The following is a 19,868-nucleotide window of genomic DNA, read 5'->3' on the forward strand; positions in this document are numbered from 1 at the left end:
ATTTACCAATCTTATGCCTGTCAATCTGGCAAGCTACCTTCCCCTAAATTTATCTGATTAAATGTCACTGAGGAATCTTTGGTTGTATCAATCGGCTTATAATCAGAAGTGCGCAGGAAAGGAGCTCTGATCCTGCTTGTCGATCATTAAAACATGTATCTTATTGAGAACACTCTTCACATACCAGTGCTGGCTAGAAAGCCAGAACAACTCCTTTTATAGGTCATGCAGTCATTTTCCAGTGAAAAGTTTCATGACTAAATATAGGCGGGGGGGGGGGGGGGGGGTTCGGGGGGTAATCATTGGGGGACATTGATTTGGCTGTTCACCATGTTTGTGCTGAACATGTATGCAATGATTAGCTCCTTGGGTTATCATTCCTCTGGCTCCTTTACCAAAACTCTTCCAGCCATCACACAACCTGTAATGTCCTCCACTGAGAATATCACGCCATCCTCATGTCCATCTTGTCCACTCCACATCTTCAAGGTCTGCTTTTCTCAAACTGAGGAACAATCCCCACATCATCCTGCTGTGGAACCAGCTTCTCTGCTTCACTCTTTTCTGGACCTACTTCTGCCAACCGTGACAAGTAACTCTGGAGAAAAAGTGGAAAAAGATTATATGTATATAAATAAGTCTAACTTCAAACAATATTAATTGAGTTACCTGGCCACATGCATGGCTTCCTTATTATCTATCATATCACGACTCTCTAGCAATCTGTTGATAGCAGCTGTGAAAACTCTGTGTAAAAATGCACTTAAAGCTGTACTTTATTGTGGTGGGCTGGTTCTTGCCATAATGTGAAATTTTGCACAGTATGCAAGAACAATATGGCTTGCTTAACTTTCAGTATGCTCTCCTCCAGATATACATTTGTGTTCCCCTCTCCCCTCATTGCTGACATCTTCAGATGGTCTTCTTCTGACTCTGACATTAGGCAGCCACTGATGATGTGCTACTCTGTGCACTTTCTCAACATCTTATAGATGTCGAGAAATGAGCCAGGAATGTACACTGCTATGTGCATGAACCATAGGCAGTGTATACAGAATACAGAATTGGGAGACATTTTTGGGCAGATGGAACTTTGCCTGTCACTTCTTGCAAAAAAAAACTTTTTTGTTTAGTACAGTTCCGCTTTAATTTACTTTTAGTTCAGCTTCCTTTTGTACGTGCTTGCCCCTATTACCTAGATTTATATATTTATTATTTTAGCTAAAAAAAAATAGTTTTTAAATCCCAACCAGTCAGGATAGGAGGAACAATGTAACTCTATCTAGGCAGACAGTGTAAGGCTCCATGCACATTGGGCTTCTAGCGTTTAGCTGTGGGCAGAAGGCACGGGTGCACTGTCCTGCCCTGCTTCTGGCAGCTTGCAGACTGTCATTGGTCCCTGTGCACATACATTACTAGCAATCGGTGCACTATCCAGCCGCAGCAGCTGGACCCTAAACCTAGGAGCCTCATGCACCAGGGCTAAACACAGGGAGGTTGATTTACAAAAGGCAAATATACCGTGCACTAGAAGTGCACTGCAAGTGCAGTTGCTCTAGATTTGAGAGAAAGCTCTGCTGATTTCTATCATCTAATAATGTACAAGCAAAAACGCATTTTTTTTTATTTTTTCTTGCATGTTTGCCTCAGATCTAGAGCAGTAACTGTGCTTGCAGTGCACAGATTATTTACCTTTAGTAAATCAACCCCATTGTGTGCATGGTGCCTAACAACTAACTTGACCTTCTGAGTCTGAGTTTTCACAGTTACTATCAGAGGATATCCAGAAACCTGTAAAAGGTGAGAGGGGCAATCAAGTGATTAGAAGTCTCTATGCACAGGGACTGTTACAAGGGTAAGCACAGAGGATGGTATGGGTCACTTCAAACAGACAGCGTCATCCAAAGCTACACCTTGTACAATAAGGAAGAAGCAATAACTCGCATAGTTTAGAAGAACACTAATGTATAATTAGGCACCATAATTCATGAACAGGACAAGGTTACTTTAGGCAAAAATCTGAACTAGTTTACATGAAAAGTTCAAAATGACATTCAATTAATTTTCTTTTTGTTTTGGACAGATTGGGGAAGGAAATAAGGGAAAATATCATCTGGGCATGAGATTTCCATAGAAACAGTTGGCTTCTTGGCTGTGAGTCAGTCCAGCTAAAAATAGCCATTCTGTCAAATAACATTCAGAAGAAAACATCATACCTTGCATGGCATTAATACATAAGAGATTTTAATACTTCCTGATCTTCTTTAAAGATTTTCATTATATTCTATAATTATATGTTTTTCAAAATATCATAAAACGTTGGCATGCGTCCTACTCTGGGGCAGAAAAAGCTTTGGATATGGGCCTTTTCCAAATGACACGCAGTGGCATGAGGGTAAATTCTTTGAAATGACACACCAGTGTGTAAGGGGAACGGCCAAAACTTCTGAAGTCACCATGATACATGTCTGCTCATTTTAGACTTTGGCTTCTGCTGTGGTCTGCAGCCCTGAGCCTCATATTTTACCCGGGGATAATGACAGCACAAAACAGAGACCTATTAAAAATGACAAGCGCACCAACTGTCTTGTAACATCTTGTCCTGGGGGAAAGCCCAGCCAGTGTCAGCCACTTAAACCCCTTTAAGTGAAAGCATCTGTCTTCGCTCTCACTAGCACTGAGCTTATGGATTTAATGAGAAACAACATTTCACAAGGTGGGATATCTCCGATTAACCAAGTGTATCACTAGACTGGGCCGGCGGGAATACACAAAGCTTTTTGCCACTGGTATCATATATCTATCAATGGGGCCAGGCTCTTGATTCCTTGCGTCTTAACAACTCAAAACAATCACTGCACTGCTTGGCACATTAAGAGCCAACTCCCATAAATGATCAAAACCGCCTATAAAATCACCATGCAATGCTGATTTAAAGTGGAGTGTGTATAATATATGTGATTTTTTTTTTCTTCTGCTTTTAACTGTAAAGACAAGTGACAAAATAATATCCATGTGTTTCTTATAGAACATTTGGGACAAAAAAAAGCAGTCTATAAATTTCTCACACAGTTTATAAAAGCACTCCCAATGTGAAATACCAATCTCCTATTTTCTCTCATAGTCCTCACTGTTGGCCTAAAAACTTTGGAGCAAATGGTCTCTAATCTCTTGCGGATATCTGCTGTCTTCAAGGGAGGTGACCAAAAACCCAATGGTCACTCTGACAGAACTCCAGTGTTTCTCTGTGGAGAGAGGCGAACCTCCAAGAAGAACAACCATCTCTGCAGCACTTCACCAATAAGGCCTGTATGGTAGAGGGGCCAGACAGAAGCCACTCCTCAGTAAAAGGCACATGACAGCTTGCCTGGAGTTTGCCAAAAGGCACCTGAAGGACTCTCATACCATGAGAAACAAAATTATCTGGTCTGATGAAACAAAGATTGAACTCTTTGGCCTGAATGGCAAGTGTCATGTCTGGAGGAAACCAGGCACCGCTCATCACCTGGCAAATACCATCCCTACAGTGAAGCATGGTGAAGGCAGCATCATGCTGTGGAGATGTTTTTTAGTGGCAGGAACCAGGAGACTAGTCAGGATCGAGGGAAAGATAAATGCAGCAATGTACAGCAACATCCTTAATGAAAACCTGCTCCAGAGCACTCTGGACCTCAGACTGGGGCGAAGATTCACCTTCCAACAGGAAAGCGACCATAAGCACACAGCCAAGACAACAAAGAAGTGGCTATGGGGCAACTCTGTGAATGTCCTTGAGTGGCCCAGCCAGAGCTCAGACTTGAACCCAATTGAACATCTCTGGAGAGATCTGAAAATGGCTGTGCACCAATTCTCCCTATCCAACCCGATGGAGCTTGAGAGGTACTGCAAAGAATAATAGGAGACATTTTCCAAAAATTAGTGTGCCAAGCTTGTAGCATTATACTCAAACTCCAACAGGTTACTCAAAACAAAGTATTGAGAAAAGGCTGTGAATACTTATGTACATGTGATTTTTTTTTTTTTTTTTAATAAGATTTCAAACAAACTTGTTTCACGTTGTCATTATGGGGTATTGTTTGTGGAATTCTGAGGAAAATGATGAATCTAATCCGATTTGGAATAAGGCTGTAACATAACAAAATGTGAAAAAGTGAAGTGCATATAATATAGCAATCCACTGTTCAGGTGCCACACAGTAGGTCCTGCACCACTATTCTCTTCAGTTGCCTGCCTCTTCCGAGTGCAGGTACCCAGCTCTAAAACGTGCCAGACCGCCCCTGCCCACTCTGTGTGCTGATCCTGCAGCCTCCTGGGAGATGTGATGCAAGTGTCCAAGGAGGTTGCAGGCGTGGCAGTGGTGGAGGGGGGGGGGGCTAAAAAAAAAAAATGAAAAAGAAATAGGAAAAAGAAATTCGTGCAATTGTGCTTGGGGAAGGGAGAGTGTTCAAGTACTCCCTTTCTGCTTTAATGCAGTTTATCATATAAAATGAGATTTCCTTCTATATTTTGTCATTGAAGTATTTAAAATGCCAATGAGTAGCATCACTCAATTAATATAACACTGTCAAACTGATAACAAGTTGACAGAACATGAAAACAGAATGTTTTACACATGAAGCATGCTGGTGTTCCAGGGTTTGCTCATGATGTGTTGGTTGTGTTCTGAAAGGTTATGACGTTCAGTGATACTCACAGATACACAATCATTGTAAAAGGATATTATAATGAATGTCCTTGGGCTCTGTGTCCTTACAAGTGTAAATATCAATGTTTGCAATCTGTGCACAGAGTTTTGGAAGAATGCCTACCCTTTCCTAAGTCCTTGAGCCTACCATTCTCATTTCTCCTAACATACTACCTTTATAAAGAGGTAATTTAGGCAGAATATATCTGTAAAAGGTAGATATACTTGTTGTGACGGTATCGGTATGATATCCCCGTCAACGTTCCCTTCTTCCCATAACGACAATCACCCCAATATTCCACGAGGAGGGATATCCCTGGAATCGCCCAGAAAGCCACACATGAGACAAGCTTACTGCTGGAACAAGACACTTTATTGACACAGAAACTCAGCTTATATGTGGTTACAGCCTGTTAGGAACGCCCCCCTCACACAGTGGGGTTTCCCATAAAGATTATAGGAGACAAGTCGGAGCCGACCATGCAGACATGTTTCTTTAGATAAAGACATCAGCGGAGTTAATTACTAGGTGTAACAGCCTGACCACAATGAAGCAATCAGAATAATTAACATGAGCCCCTTATCTAATCATTGTAAACAGTAAGGCCGGTCTCCTTCCCACACACAATAAATCAATTACCATTTGAACTAGGGAGCTGGCTGAGGAAGGGTCATTAACATGTCAATAGCTTGTGACACATGAACCAAGCAGGGAGATTTACACTGACATCCTTCACAATGGCCCCCCTTTTTCTCCCTGCTCCGGCAAACCCGGTTGGACCTTCCCTGGTCCAGTAGGGTTGACGGGTTCAGAGCTTTTAGTCCGAGGTTAACTCCGTTTGGCGTGACTGACCTCCATTGGTAACTGCTTCCGACTCAGGTATGCTACCGGGTCGTCAGATCACACGCCGGTCAGTCCCCAAGTCTTTGTGCGATCTGCAAAGTCACCAGAAGTCAGTGTGAAGACAGCGAATGGGTCTGTGCGCCGCCGTCTAGGTGTCCCGCTATGGGAGGGGGCAGGTTATGGCTCTGAAGTGACAATCACAGGAGATTCATAAAAAGAAAAAGTTATATTTGTTGAAATGCTGTAGCACTGGTGCTCAGAGTCCGGGGGGGGGGGGAAGAGGGGACTCAGAGCCCCATAAGGTCAGCCACCCCCTGCTCCCTCCGCAGCCGCCGGTTCTCCTCTTTGAGCTTCTCCAGCTCCATCTCCAGTTCATGGAGCCTGGGGGGGTCAGCCCGCTGTGACCTCAGGTGGTTGTTCTCCTCCTCCATGCGGCTTATGCACTCCTCCAGCTCTATGTACTCACGGATCAGATCCTGCTTGCTCATGTCCTGCAGGCTCTCCACGTGGTCCTTCATCATCAGGAACTGGGTGGTGGTGTAAGGGGCCACCGGTGGGCCCTTGGCGAACATCTCGGCCCGCATCTGGGGCGCCCGCTGCGATTCCATCTCCTCCAGTCGCTTCTTCTCCTCCCAGGTCCGCTGGTTATATGACTTCCAGGACCTCTTCTTCTTGGAGGGTAGCTGGCGGTGCCTCTTTCTGCCCAGCTCCCTCCAAGGCCCCTCCGGCTCATGGCGGTCGCCCATGACCAGCTGACAATGGTGTTCCCTGTTGTCCGTAATAACAGATTGTACCATGAGGGCTTCGTAAGGGGTGCCCAATGGTTCTTCCGGACCCAGCTCCTGGAGATCCCAAGCCGAGTCTACACAATGGGCTGCTGCTGGTGGGCGGTACCCAGGTTGAGACCAATTTGACCTGGTGTTGTCGTTCATGGGGCAATTCTGCTTGAAGTGACCCAACTGTTTGCACCGGAAGCAGCGTTGTTCGTTGTCCTCCTGGCGTGGGTAGCGAGGGCTAGATGTCATCGGTCTGTTAGGCGGTTGGTATCTAGCGGCTGGTGGGTGTGAGGGCGCCGTTGGTTGTAGAGGTTGTACCCGTGGTGTGACCTGGTTTGTCTTGCGAGTATCCGCATATTCATCCGCCAACTTCGCGGCCTCTGGTAGAGTCATGGGCCTGCGATCTCTCACCCAATCTTTGACATCCGTCTGGATGTGATTGTAAAATTGCTCCAGGAGCATTAGTTGCAAAATGTCCTCTGCGGTGGTGGCCTGGCTGCTGTTAACCCAGTTAGAGGCCGACAGGGACAGCTGGCAAGCCCATTCTGCGTAAGAGTCTTTCGTGGTTTTGCGTGAGTCCCTGAACTTCTGTCGGTGGGACTCTGGGGTTACTGCATAACGAGCCAGGAGCGCTTCTTTAACCCGGGCGTAGCTATGGATATCCTGATCTGGCACGGTCCGGAAAGCATCAGAAGCTTTGCCTGACAGTTTGCCTGACAATATTGCAACCCACTCTCTTCTAGCAATTCGGTGCAGGTTACATTGTCGCTCAAAGTCTGCCAGGTAGTTATCAATTTCACAGTCCTTTTCATCAAAAGCTTTAAAAGCGCTAAACGGAATCTTCCTTGCGTCTGCTGTGCTGTACTCACTGTTTGGAGAATGTGCGGCTGCTTGTTGGACTGCTGCCAGTTTTAACTGTAGCTCTGCGTCCCTTATTTGTTTATCCTCCTCCGCTAACAGGTCCATCACTTTCAGAACCACATCCGGCGTTGGGTTCGGGCCGAACCACGCTAGCTTCTCTCTCATTAGCTTGTTGGCTGGCGATTCCTCCTCCTGAATCACTGGTGTCTCCATCTCTTGTACTGCTGGCGTTGCTGCAATCCCGTCCTCCTGGTCTAGCTCCATTAATTCTGCTATGATGACCCGCTTGGTTTTGTTGCTAGCGATCCTTCCACGAACTTCCAGTAGTTCTTCCAGTGTCTGCTTGGAATCCGGGTGTGAAGGGGAATAGAAGGGAAAAATCCCGCTGCTACCAACCAATTGTGACGGTATCGGTATGATATCCCCGTCAACGTTCCCTTCTTCCCATAACGACAATCACCCCAATATTCCACGAGGAGGGATATCCCTGGAATCGCCCAGAAAGCCACACATGAGACAAGCTTACTGCTGGAACAAGACACTTTATTGACACAGAAACTCAGCTTATATGTGGTTACAGCCTGTTAGGAACGCCCCCCTCACACAGTGGGGTTTCCCATACAGATTATAGGAGACAAGTCGGAGCCGACCATGCAGACATGTTTCTTTAGATAAAGACATCAGCGGAGTTAATTACTAGGTGTAACAGCCTGACCACAATGAAGCAATCAGAATAATTAACATGAGCCCCTTATCTAATCATTGTAAACAGTAAGGCCGGTCTCCTTCCCACACACAATAAATCAATTACCATTTGAACTAGGGAGCTGGCTGAGGAAGGGTCATTAACATGTCAATAGCTTGTGACACATGAACCAAGCAGGGAGATTTACACTGACATCCTTCACACTTGTGTTTGTCAGAGATTAGGGGAGAATGTGTGAAATATTATTATTAGCCGTAGACATCAACAAGATAGGCTGATGGATCGATTCCTAGCCACACACAAACTTCGGTTGAGGAAGGCAGTGGAGGGATGTAAACATTGCCACAGGCCTTATGCCGCGTACACACGGACATTTTTTGTGATGAAAAAAACCCGTCATTTTTACAAACGTAATTTAAAATGACCGTGTGTGGGGAAAACGTTGTTTTATGTCTTCTGAAAAACGACAAAAAAAATTTGAGCATGCTTCAATTTTTTATGTCGTTTTTCAAAACGTCGTTTTTTGTGTCATAAAAAATGACCGTGTGTGGGCTAAAACAATGTTTTTAAACCCGCGGATGCTCAGAAGCAAGTTATGACGCGAGCTTGAATGGAACAGAGTGCCGCCGTACGTGCTGAACGTAACTGCGCTTTGCTAGAGCATTTTGAAAAAACGATGGTGTGTAGGCAACGTCGTTTTTTTTAAATTAAGTTTGAAAAACTTTTTTTTTCATGAGAAAAAATTACGTTTTTTTTTTCATCACAAAAAACGACCGTGTGTACGCGGCATTAGCATTAAGATCTAGGAAAGTATAAAACTTTGAACGGAGAGGTGGTTCATATCTACTGAGGGACAAAAAGGTAAGGAAACTTTGCTGGAAAGTTTCTATACCTTGTAAAACTTACCGAAATATGTAAATATGCTTGGATATCTTCCAAACAAATTGAGTTGCCAAGAAAAAAATACTTCCAGTGATCATATTAATTTGCTCTTACCCCAGGAAATCCCAATAAGGTCCTACTGTTATCCAGTACCTGCAGGTGATGATGGAATTGGGTTGGAAACAAGCTATGTATGGCCGCTCTTGGAAGGAAGACAAAGTACTATATAACAGGTCTCTGTACTGCTTTCACACTGCTGTGAACAGCTCTAGAGGCAGAATAAACATCAGAGACAGATCTTCAGTCCCCGGGCACAGGAGATTTGTGTCTGCCTCTTCCCAGTGTGGTCCTTCTCTTCCCTACATATCAGCCCGTTGCTCTTCTCTAAAACAACCACAATACAGTAGAGCAGGGGTGCCCAACCTTTTGAAGAGCAAGGGCCGCTTAAGCGACTTGGTAACCGGTCGTGGGCCACAATGAGTGGAGTGGGTGGATGGCAGCCCACTCTACTCCCAGCACACCAAATTCGCAGGTAATAGAAGTCTATTGCCGCGTACACACTATCGTTTTTTGGCTTCTAAAAAAACAGTTTTTCAGCCTCTCGAAAAAAAATTTTTTTCCAACTTCATCATTAAAACGACGTTACCCACACACGATCGTTAGAAAAAATTTCTATAGCAAAGCGCGGTGACGTACAACACGTACGACGGCACTATAAAGGGGAAGTTCCATGCGGATGACGCCACCCTTTGGGCTGCTTTAGCTGATTTTATGTTAGTAAAAGACGATTTTCGCTTTTCTATCTGTTACAGCATGATACATGTGCTTACTCCGTTACGAACGGTAGTTTTATCAGAACGAGCGATCCCATCTCATAACTTGCTTCTGAGCATGAGCGGGTTTTTCACGTCGTTTTAGCCCACACACGATCATTTTTTACAACCCGAAAAACGACATCGTTTAAAACGTTGTTAAAAAATTAAGCATGTTGGAAATTTTTTTGTCGTTTTTCAGGACCCAAAAAATTATGTAAAGCCCACACACGATCGTTTTAAATTACATTTTTTAAAAACATAGTTTTTTACAAGCCGAAAAACGATCGTGTGTACGTAGCATTTGGCTCAGTGCAAGGAACCCACAGGTGCACTTCTCTGTACCTGTGGATCAGTTTGAAAGCAGCCCTGTATCCACTGCAGAACAGATATGCCCATATATACTCACTGTGATTTTAGTAATAAAAACGTACCTAATTACAGTATTCTATTTTTTTGCATCCCAGAGCAGGAGGTCGTGGGCCACATTAGAGGGCTCCACGGGCCATATGTGGCCCCCGGGCCACTGGTTGGGCACACCTGCAGTAGAGAAATATTTGAAAGGCACACCGATTGCCAAATCTGTTAGATGCGTTTTTCTTTCACTGTGGTTTTGTCATATGCTAATGAGGAAGCAGCAACAGATCACTGACTAATCTATATAGGGAGCTGCACTGCCTCTGCATGCAGATTCCTTTAGGGCCAGTTCACACCACACGCAGTCCAGTGCGTTTTTGTTCAGCATAAAAAAGGCATGGAAAGTAGGTTATATGCTTTGCAATGGCACAGTTCACACCAGAGCGGTTAGTTCCAGAGCTTTTCAGTTCAAGAAAAAAAAGTAGAACATGCTAAATTGTTCCTGCACTTGACTGGAAGAAAATAAAAAAAGCACCTGGAACGCAAAAAAAACTGTAAACGCGCATGCAGAAACGCATTCGGAACGGATCTGGAGTGCATTTTTGTGGGCGAGAATCAGCCCTTAAAGAAGAATTGCCACAATTGTTTGCATTATTTATTTCCCTTTAGGACACAGCCCATGTAGTTCTTTATCCCATATTTCTAGGTACCCTGCAGTATTAACTGTGATGCCGCGTACACATGATCATTTTTCGGCTTGAAAAAAAACAATGTTTTTCGGCATGTAGAAAAAACGAAGTTTTTCAAACTTCATCATTAAAACGACGTTGCCCACACACCATCGTTTAAAAAAAATGCTCTAGCAAAGTGCGGTGACGTACAACGGCACTCTAAAGGGGAAGTTCAATGCGGATGACGCCACTCTTGGGGCTGCTTTAGCTGATTCCTTGTTAGTAAAAGACGATTCGCGCTTTTTTGTCTGTTACAGCGTGATGAATGTGCTTACTCCATTATGAATGGTATTTTTACCAGAACGAGCGCTCCCGTCTCATAACTTGCTTCTGGGCATGTGCGGGTTTAAAACGTCGTTTTAGCCCACACACGATAATTTTTTACAACTCGAAAAATGTCATTTTTTTAAATGACGTTAAAAAATGCAGCATGTTCGAATTTTTTTTTTTGTCGTTTTTCAGAACATGAAAAACAATGTGAAGCCCACACACAATCATTTTAAATGACGTTTTTAAAAACGTTGTTTTTTTTAATGCCGAAAAACAATTGTGTGTACACGGCATAACGCATATATCATAGATAACTTTGCCTCTATAACTGATCTATTTAAAAGATCAACTTTTTTTCATGTCGGGCCTCAAATATCACTGTGCCTTTTTTGGAGATCTCAGCTGTGAGCTTGCCATAAATACTGGACTCAAAATATAATCTTCTAACATCTTGGGGCTCTGACCAAAGATTGATGAACACCAACTCAGCATCTTATGGAATGTAGCAATGTAGCAATATCACAATTTAGCCTGCAGTTCTCCTGCCTGTGTAATACTTACCTACTTGCTGCAGTGCTGCTTTAGTCCTCCGATTCCTTTCACATGTGTTGTTTGGCTTCTGTGCTCACCTATAAATGTGTCACCTGTTATTCCATGGGTTTATATTTCTTTTTCCTTCCAACACTTCCTGGCCTGCCTCCCAGTTTGCTTCCCTATATAACACATACTCAGTGCAGCCCACGTTGCCTGAGCAGCTTCCTAGTTCCCTGAGCTCCTGTCTGCCGAGTGTTTCCTGTATTCAGCGTCTGACTTCCTGTGTACTGACCCTGGCTTCCTCTTCTGTTTTTGCTTGTCTGCCGCCTGCCCTGACCTTGGCTTGTCTTCCAGATACTCATCTGTTTCCTGCCATCTGTACTCTGCATACGCAAGTGGTCTCTGAATCGTGAGCTGGGAGTACCTGTTGGCTTCGACCTGGTTCCAGCTTTCTGACAGTCCGTCCCCCCAACATCAGGGGCCCTGCTGAGGAATCAGGCTGTGGCTTAGACTCTGCACCCCAGGGAACCCTGGGTTGGTGTTCTACAAGGGCTCACTACCACAGAAACCTGAAACTAAGGGTTTTTACAAACTGTCTGCATCCAGGGCCAATTATCACAGGTAGGGTTGCACCAATACTGATTCCAAGATTAAGCATTTGCACGAGTATCGGTACTCATGCAAATTCTCCGATACCCTGAACCGATAACTTCTGGCTCAGTTCTTTCAGCTGTTAACAGGCACTTATTGCTTGTTAACCACTTCCGTACCACACAGTCATATGACATCCACAGAGGGGATCTCCCATTCCGGGTGGACGTCATATGACGTCCTGGACTGTGCGGTGATATCGGAATGATGCCTGCAGCTAGAGGCATCATTCAGATATCATTGTTTGCCGGCGGCGATCCTGCGCACCATAAGAACGATCAAAGCAGCGGTTCCGCCGATTGATCGTTCTTATAGGCGACGGGAGGGGACATCCCCCCTCCTGCCACCATCCGGTGCTTCTCCTGGCTCTCGCGTGCCATCAGGGGCCTGGAGAAAGAATCGCCCAGTGCCGGATAGGAAGCATAGAGATGACTGGTGATGGTCACCTGTCATCTCTATGACCGGCGGAGGCCCGGGCGCGATGTGATGTCACACCCGGGTACCCCGAAGTAAACAAAGCCGCAATTGCGGCTAGTAAGCATGAGATCGGTAAAAAAAATTCTCAATCTCATGATTTCCTATCTGGAGGAGAGATGTGGGGTCTTATTAACCCTGCATCTCTCCATAAAGTGGACCTGTCACACACTATTCCTATAATATATTGTTTATGTTTTGACACAGAGGAGCAGCTGGATATTAAGTAGTAATTCCCAGCTGAGAGCAATTCACTTATCACTAAGTGGTTAATTGATTTCATTAGTGAATTATAATTATACTTAAATAATTTGGCGCGGAAACACATCTCAACTTTATCACTATTCCTATTACAAGGGGTGTTTGGGGGTTCTGTGTAATTTTCTAGCAAAAGAATGATGATTTGTACATGTAGGAGAGAAGTGCCAGAATAGGCCCGGTATGGAGGTGGTCATAAAAGCCCTGTATTGAAGGGGTTAAGGGGCGGGGCCACCGCATCCTGAACATCCAATGACATTTCAGCTGTTCGAGTGTTCGTGAGAGCCGGGGTTTGCAGCAGCAATGTCCTCCAACACGCCCTCAGGATTCTACTGGCAGAAAACTGAATAAGACCCTGTGGAAGGTGTGCCTGAGAGATACCAGTCCCGTGGACTCTAGTGGTTACAGTTTGGTGTGGTGTGTGGAAAGTATATGTGGGCAGTGTACAGCCCTGCTACAGAGGGAGCTGGCTGCATGTGTGGGTTGGGTGCCCGGCGGTGGGGGTCATTGCTCTCCATGCATGTCCTTACCCAACTGCCTGCAGCCTATGTGCCAGTTCTGTATTACCCGGTATTAGGACAGGACCGCGCACTCCTCTCTGCCCTGCACTGTTCAGGAGAAACTTCCATCGCTGCCTGTCATTGCAGCTGTGGGAGTCCTGCAGGCTCTGCAAACACAAACTTTCCCATAGACAAGTGCACAGGGGCAAGAGTCATAGAAAAATCACAGGTTGTGCAATCACAACACACTTTTAGGGGCTTTCTGGAGCAGCAGATCAGATGTCAGCCTTTGACTGTCTCTGACATATAGGGGCTGTCTCCTGCAGATCTTCACTAAAGGCTTTCCTTCCACTTTGGGCTGTGCACTGCCCTGCAGAAGTCTGCACACACCCATGGCTAATTCTCCTGTTTGTTTTTTTACTTGGTTTTTTATTTTTTTAGATACATTTTAATCTTTTTTTTTTTAACACACAAATAGAGCTGTATTTTGTGGTATTTGAACACCACTTGATTTTTAGGCAAAATATGTATTTTGCTACATGTCTTAGGTACAAAAAAATCCCAATAAGTGTATATTGCTGATATGTATCTGAAATTGGTATCGGCGAGTACTTAAAAAAAGTATCGGTACTGGTACTCTGTGTTTAAAAAAATATTACTGGTTCATCCCTAATCACAGATATTCACACCTGTAATTAGCTGTGTGAGCTGTCAGCCTTCTACTGCTTTCTATGTTGCCCATAGCTAATTACTGGCAACCCCCATTGGATCTTCTTCATGTAATTCGTAACAGCCCTATTTGCAAGCGTGAATGGTGCTTTAAACTCACAAGTGCTTTACTTTACCACTACTTTTCCTTTAGGCCTCATTCACATGAGCGTATCTCTTTGTACACCTATGTGAAGAGCTGTCTTTACCTGCACAGGATGCATAGGTATTCCTTGTATCCGCATGCATGGTATGTTTTGTTTTTATTGTTCTCTTGCACACTATCCCTGAGGGGTGGCCTTACCTCTGAGACGCGTTGGTTTTACTTGATGCACTTAACCAATAAATATTTCAAAAAGACCTCTAAGTTATGTGAACTTTTTGTACTGGGTGCTCCTCAATACCCGCCCCAGAGTTTGTCAGCTACTGAGTGTAGTTACTTTGTATATTTTTATGAAAGTCTATATATCAGGCCAAAAAAGGACAACTGAAGGGAAAAGAGGGACAGAGGGATTTTGTTCCAAAGGAGGAACAGTCCCTTCAATTGAGGGGCAGTTGGGGAGCTATGAGAATTTGTGATCCATCTATCAAGGTTCTTAATACACTCAGAGTTAATCTGTAAAAAGCTGAGCAGTGTACAACCAAAATAGCCTCATGGTCCTGTTATCTTGACGTGAAGACTCTGTAGAGATTTAGCAAGAGACATATTGCTCCTTAAAAGCAGAGTGTGCATGAGCTGTGTGGACGGGTGCGCCTGTGCTGACGTTGTAGCTATTAGCAGCTTTCATTCACTGCTCCTTTCACACCAGCTGCTTGTCACTGGCACCACTCAATGTTTTCAGCTGGGAAATTACCAGAGGACATATTGAAAATAAGCTGTGTACAGTGCTCGACTCAGAAACATAAAGGTTATTAAAGAATCACTGTCATCAAAATGATAACTGTATGTGGTTAATGCATGAAATTACAGTATTCCTTTTAATTCATTTTCCTATTTGACATATTTCCTGAAAATTATATTTGACATAAGTTGGCATGCAGACCCAACTATCCAGCAGAAGTGACAGAGAGAGGGGTTGGGATAAATAAATTCACAGCTGAGGGTGCTTTCACCATTTACCATTCACACAAATTGAATCTTATTTAAAGGGATATTAAAGGCCTGTTTCCCCCCCCCCCAAAAAAAATAACAAACGTGTTATACTTACTTGCTCTGTGCAGTGGTTTTGCACAGAGCAACCCAGATCCTCCTCTTCTTGGTTCATCTGCTGGCATTCCTGGCTTCTCCCTCCTGCCCCCAAAGCAAGCAGCTTGCTGTCGGGCACCCAAGCAGACTCGCTCCCGAGCCGCCTCTCTGCGTGTCAATCCGCACACAGAGCTGTGGCTCTGCCCCACCCCCTCTCTCTCCTCATTGGCTCACTGGCTGTGATTGGCAGCTGCTGCCAATGAGAGACCCCGGAGTGCCGACGCTCTTGTGAACATTGCTGGATCGCGATGGGGCTCGGGTAAGTATTAGGGGGGAAGCTGCACACAGAAGTTTTTGTATCTTCATGCATAGAGGTAAAGAACCTTGAGCCTTTAGAACCACATTAAAGCTGAACTATAGCCTGAGATTGCTTCCCCAGTGTGATTCCTTTCACACTGGGGAGTTTTTCTGGCGGTTTAGCGCTAAAAATAGCGCCTAAATAACGCCTGAAAAACTCCTGCCCTGCAGTCTCAGTGTGATAGCCCGTGGGCTCTCACACTGGAGCGGTGCGCTAGCAGGACCGCTCCAAAAGTCCTGCTAGCAGCATCTTTGGAGCGGTGTGTTTAATGCTCCTTCCCATTGAAAGCAATGGGAAACCGCGGTAATACTTGCGTAAATTTGCCTCTCGGCAGAGGAGCATTACGGGCGGTATTAACCCTTTTTTGGCCGCTAGCGGGGGTTAAAACCGCACCGCTAGCGGCCGAATATGTCGCAATTCTGACGGTATAGCGCCGCTAAAAATAGTGCCGCTATACCGTCAGCGCACCTCCCTCCCCAGTGTGAAAGGGGCCTTTGATTTAACTGTACACCGTGAGCTCTTCTCTTACAAGTCAGAGAAACATTACATGGTCTGCCTAGGTTGTGGTGGGGTGGTTGAGCAAAGTCTAAAAACGTGAGGCCCCTACGGAGCTGGCTAGTCATCTCAGGTGTATCTCAGGGTGGCCTCTGGAAAAATAAAAGGGAGGGAGATAGGAGAGCCCTTATAGTGTAATACATCACTGTATTGCTGTTATGGTGTTTCACTCCAAAGAAAATCATAATTCACTTAAAAAAGTTGTTCCGCAGTGGGAACAATAGAAAGAAGGCAAAAAATAATACTACAGCTATTTAGGCTGCGGTCACCCAAAGGAATGGGAAAACAGGCAACATTCTGAGTGCGTGGGAGGAGAATACCCATCTTCACACAGGCAAGAGGTAATTGCTCTCTAAAGCCTTGTACGCACAATCAGATTTTCGGACGAACATTCATCCATTTTATGTTGCATGCTAGTCTTATATCGAAAGCGAAGAGGTTACTCACCATGCAAAAATTCTAGTACGAAGAATTTAACTTGAAAAGTTATGTAATGTGTTAAATAGTTTTGTATGTGTTCTTGCGTTTCTGAGCATGCATAGTCTTGTTTTTTTTTTCGGACGAAAACCGTACTAATTAAAACGAAAATTACATTGTGTTCACGTACAATTAAATTTTATAGTCTGCACATCCAACTTTCGTCGTACAAAAAAAAAAAAATACGGAATTGGCTGTTGAAAGCACCATACTAACGATCCGGAAATCGGCAGATCATTTGTTGGACAAAAATGTTACGTCCGATTTCCGTATCGTGTGTACGGGTCTTAAGCCTTGGGTGTTCCCCTCCTGGGTCCACTCTGGGATTCTCATGTGGGTGCAGGGAATTAGTTGTGTGCAAAAGGAGTTTCCAATAAAAAGACTTATCAGTAGTTTAATTGGCAGAGGCACCTGAAATAGCATGTGTCACCACTACTGAACAATTTTTTTTACCAAATAAAAAACGCATTTTGTGGCTCAACTTGCCACTTTCTCAGTTCAGGGTGAAAAAACAAACAATATTTTCCTAGAATTTAAAAAAAGTGGGGAAACTTATTGAACGGGCTTATATAACTGACAGGGGTTGTAACCCGTCCTTATTCTATGCAAAATTTTTTTTTTTTTTAGAATAGAATAAAAAACAATTCAACCACCGCCAGCAGTACTATAATTTGTCCCATGCCCTAACACTGTCATATCTGATTATGATCTTGGCCTGTATGTAAATGTTGAGAAAACTGTAAATAAAAAGGAATTTATAAACAAAATTTTATCATCTCATGTATTAATCACATGCAGTTATCAGAATATAATATTTTTCACAATAATGGTTTATTTAAAGCAGAATTTTCTCTGCACTAATGCAGCAGTTTATGCTAAGTGATAATTACTAGTGCAGTACTTATACGTTGCTTTTCATTCAGTACCGACTGGTGTTTTTTCTTGGGGGGGGGGGGGCACCCCCCGAGTGACAACTCTCCAAGCCCCCCGCCGGTCTGGGACTAACCCCATCTAGTCGGGTAGCCGGTGGTGGGCAGTGGGCCATCGCTGGCTCCTCCCCTCCTACAAGGCATCCAATAGGATCGCTTGTCCTTTAAGCCAATTGGGTCTCAAAACCCGTTTCCTGATTGACCAGGAAGAGGTCCAGTGTTACAATAGCGAATATTCATTTGCTGTTGTAACATACCTGGGTGGACTCCGTTCGCATTCTCTGCACTTCGAGCCTACCCTATTTTGAAGCCTCTGGCTCTAATCAGGTTCTTCAATAAACACCCTGCCATTGTAATTCATGCATCCTGCAAGGGACCAGATGCATGGGACGGGATGCAGTTACAGAAAACTGAAGTCAGTAGTGCAGAAGGGTGGCTTTAGATCATTTAATAAAAAATAAAAAAACATATTCATGAATAAATACCTGAAGGTTCCTGTAGTGCACTCGACTTCGACAGTGAGAGGTTTTTGCTGCTTCTTCGCTGGTGTAGAAAAGGCCACATAGTTTGCAGTAGAAGCCTGTTCTTGGAACCACAAATTCCACACCTTAGAAAAAAAGAGTTGAGACAAGTTCTTGTAGAATTTAATATTACCATTTGTTTTGTCATTTTTTTTTTAATTACAGGTAGCCTCTAGGTATTATTTTTCAGCTTTGGAACCTTGGTGCTGGTTCCTTTTCGGAGCAGGAAGGGTTGGTCTTGCAGAAGGATACTAGTATACAATTAAGGGGAAGTGCTAGGATTGCCGGGAGGCTTGGTGTGTGGGGAACCTTAGGGTAACATTGCTCTCCTTGCTTTGCCCAAACCTTACTGGCTTAACTGGTATTGCTTCTTTAGGACTCGTTAATGGTTTTGTATTTTGAATCAATTTTAATTATGTGCATTTTATACATGTTGCAGTCTGTTTTTTTAACAATGCTGTACGTTTGCATTTTCTGTATGTTTTGGCTAGTTTTTAGCACTTTTGCCTTGTAGCACTGGGATCCTTAGTTCAAATCCCAACCAAGACAGGTATCATCTGGGTAATTCAGTTTTCTCCCACACTTCAAAGTCATGCTGCTAGGTTACTTGGCTCCTGTATAAACTGAATATAGTCTGTATGTGAGTGTATGTTTGCATGTGAAATAGGGACATTAGATTGTAAGCTCCACGAGGGCAGCTGGTGTGAATGTACAGTATGTAAATTGTCAGAACTATATTAATGCCTATAATAAATAAAGATGATAGAATGCTTTTTGCATGCAACTGGGTGCATTGTTATGCATTCTGAATATACAGTATCTCACAAAAGTGAGTACACCGCTCAAATTTTTGTAAACCTTTTATAATATCTTTTTATGTGACAACACAGTGTACACAGTGTGTACGCGGCATTAGGTAGTGAGGAAAGGACACAAACAGCAATAAAAAATTTACAGGGGTTCTTACAATTCTCCAATCAATCTGCTAGAATGTTCTCTACTGCTGTTACCCCTGTTGGGAAGATTCTGCTTATTTTCAGTGACCACAAGGAAAATGAGGGAAAATCTCTCAAATAGGTACATAACTAAACAGAGGTTCTAATCCTTCCCCAATCTATTTAGAGCAACAAAAGTTTTGGTTGTAGCTGTGCTGAACCAAAGGTTTACTTTGCTATTAATTCTATGTAAACTGGGTTCTGATGTGTGAAAACAATTTGGGTGTGCTTGTTCTTTTCAGCACATGGGCTATATCCATATACCTTTTATTACTCATTATTTAGGTGTGGAACTGACTGTGTATTACTAATTTACAGCACTGCTCTTCTCTGTCTCATTATTTTATGAGTAAACACATTATACGTGCAGTATACATACCCAGAGGGATGTTCAGCTCAGTAAACACATTGTCCTGCTCCCAAGAAGGTAGAGAATTAATTTCTTTTGTTTCCATTTTTGGTGCATCTGGGGATTTCACTTCTGATGATAGAAAATACTTTCAATTAGACATCAGGTAGGAACATTTAAATTAAATCTTTTTTCTACTGTAATTCTATGAACTAGGAGCCTGGAAGCAAAGATGGAAGTCTCAGGTGGCCTCTTACACCATGCAAATGTTAACTTGTTTGCCAACTTAATATGTTACTAAACTCAGGACCCTGCATTCACTATATCTGGTCTCCCACAGTACACAGAACTGGAAATGAAATGGTTTTAATAAATATAAACTGCTAAATACCTTTTCTCATCAGCAGTATATAACAGTCTTGTGACTTCTATCAGTATCTGGTTAAAGCT

At 43.7% G+C, this 19,868-nt stretch overlaps 1 protein-coding gene across 1 annotated transcript in view; it reads right to left on the reverse strand.

Annotated features, from left to right (window-relative positions):
* Positions 1–275: 275 nt before the first annotated feature.
* Positions 276–19,868, reverse strand: part of RBM20 (RNA binding motif protein 20) — a 313,537-nt gene continuing 293,944 nt past the window's right edge. The window contains exons 12-14 of the mRNA XM_040361638.1: positions 19,449–19,550; positions 18,039–18,160; positions 276–598 (exon numbers count right to left, since the gene is read on the reverse strand). Coding sequence (XP_040217572.1) covers positions 485–598; positions 18,039–18,160; positions 19,449–19,550 — 338 coding nt within the window. The 3' untranslated portion in view covers positions 276–484. The remainder of the gene's footprint in view (positions 599–18,038; positions 18,161–19,448; positions 19,551–19,868) is intronic.

The sequence above is a fragment of the Rana temporaria genome, chromosome 8, assembly GCF_905171775.1.
Source record: "Rana temporaria chromosome 8, aRanTem1.1, whole genome shotgun sequence".
In the NCBI taxonomy this organism is placed as follows: domain Eukaryota; kingdom Metazoa; phylum Chordata; class Amphibia; order Anura; family Ranidae; genus Rana; species Rana temporaria.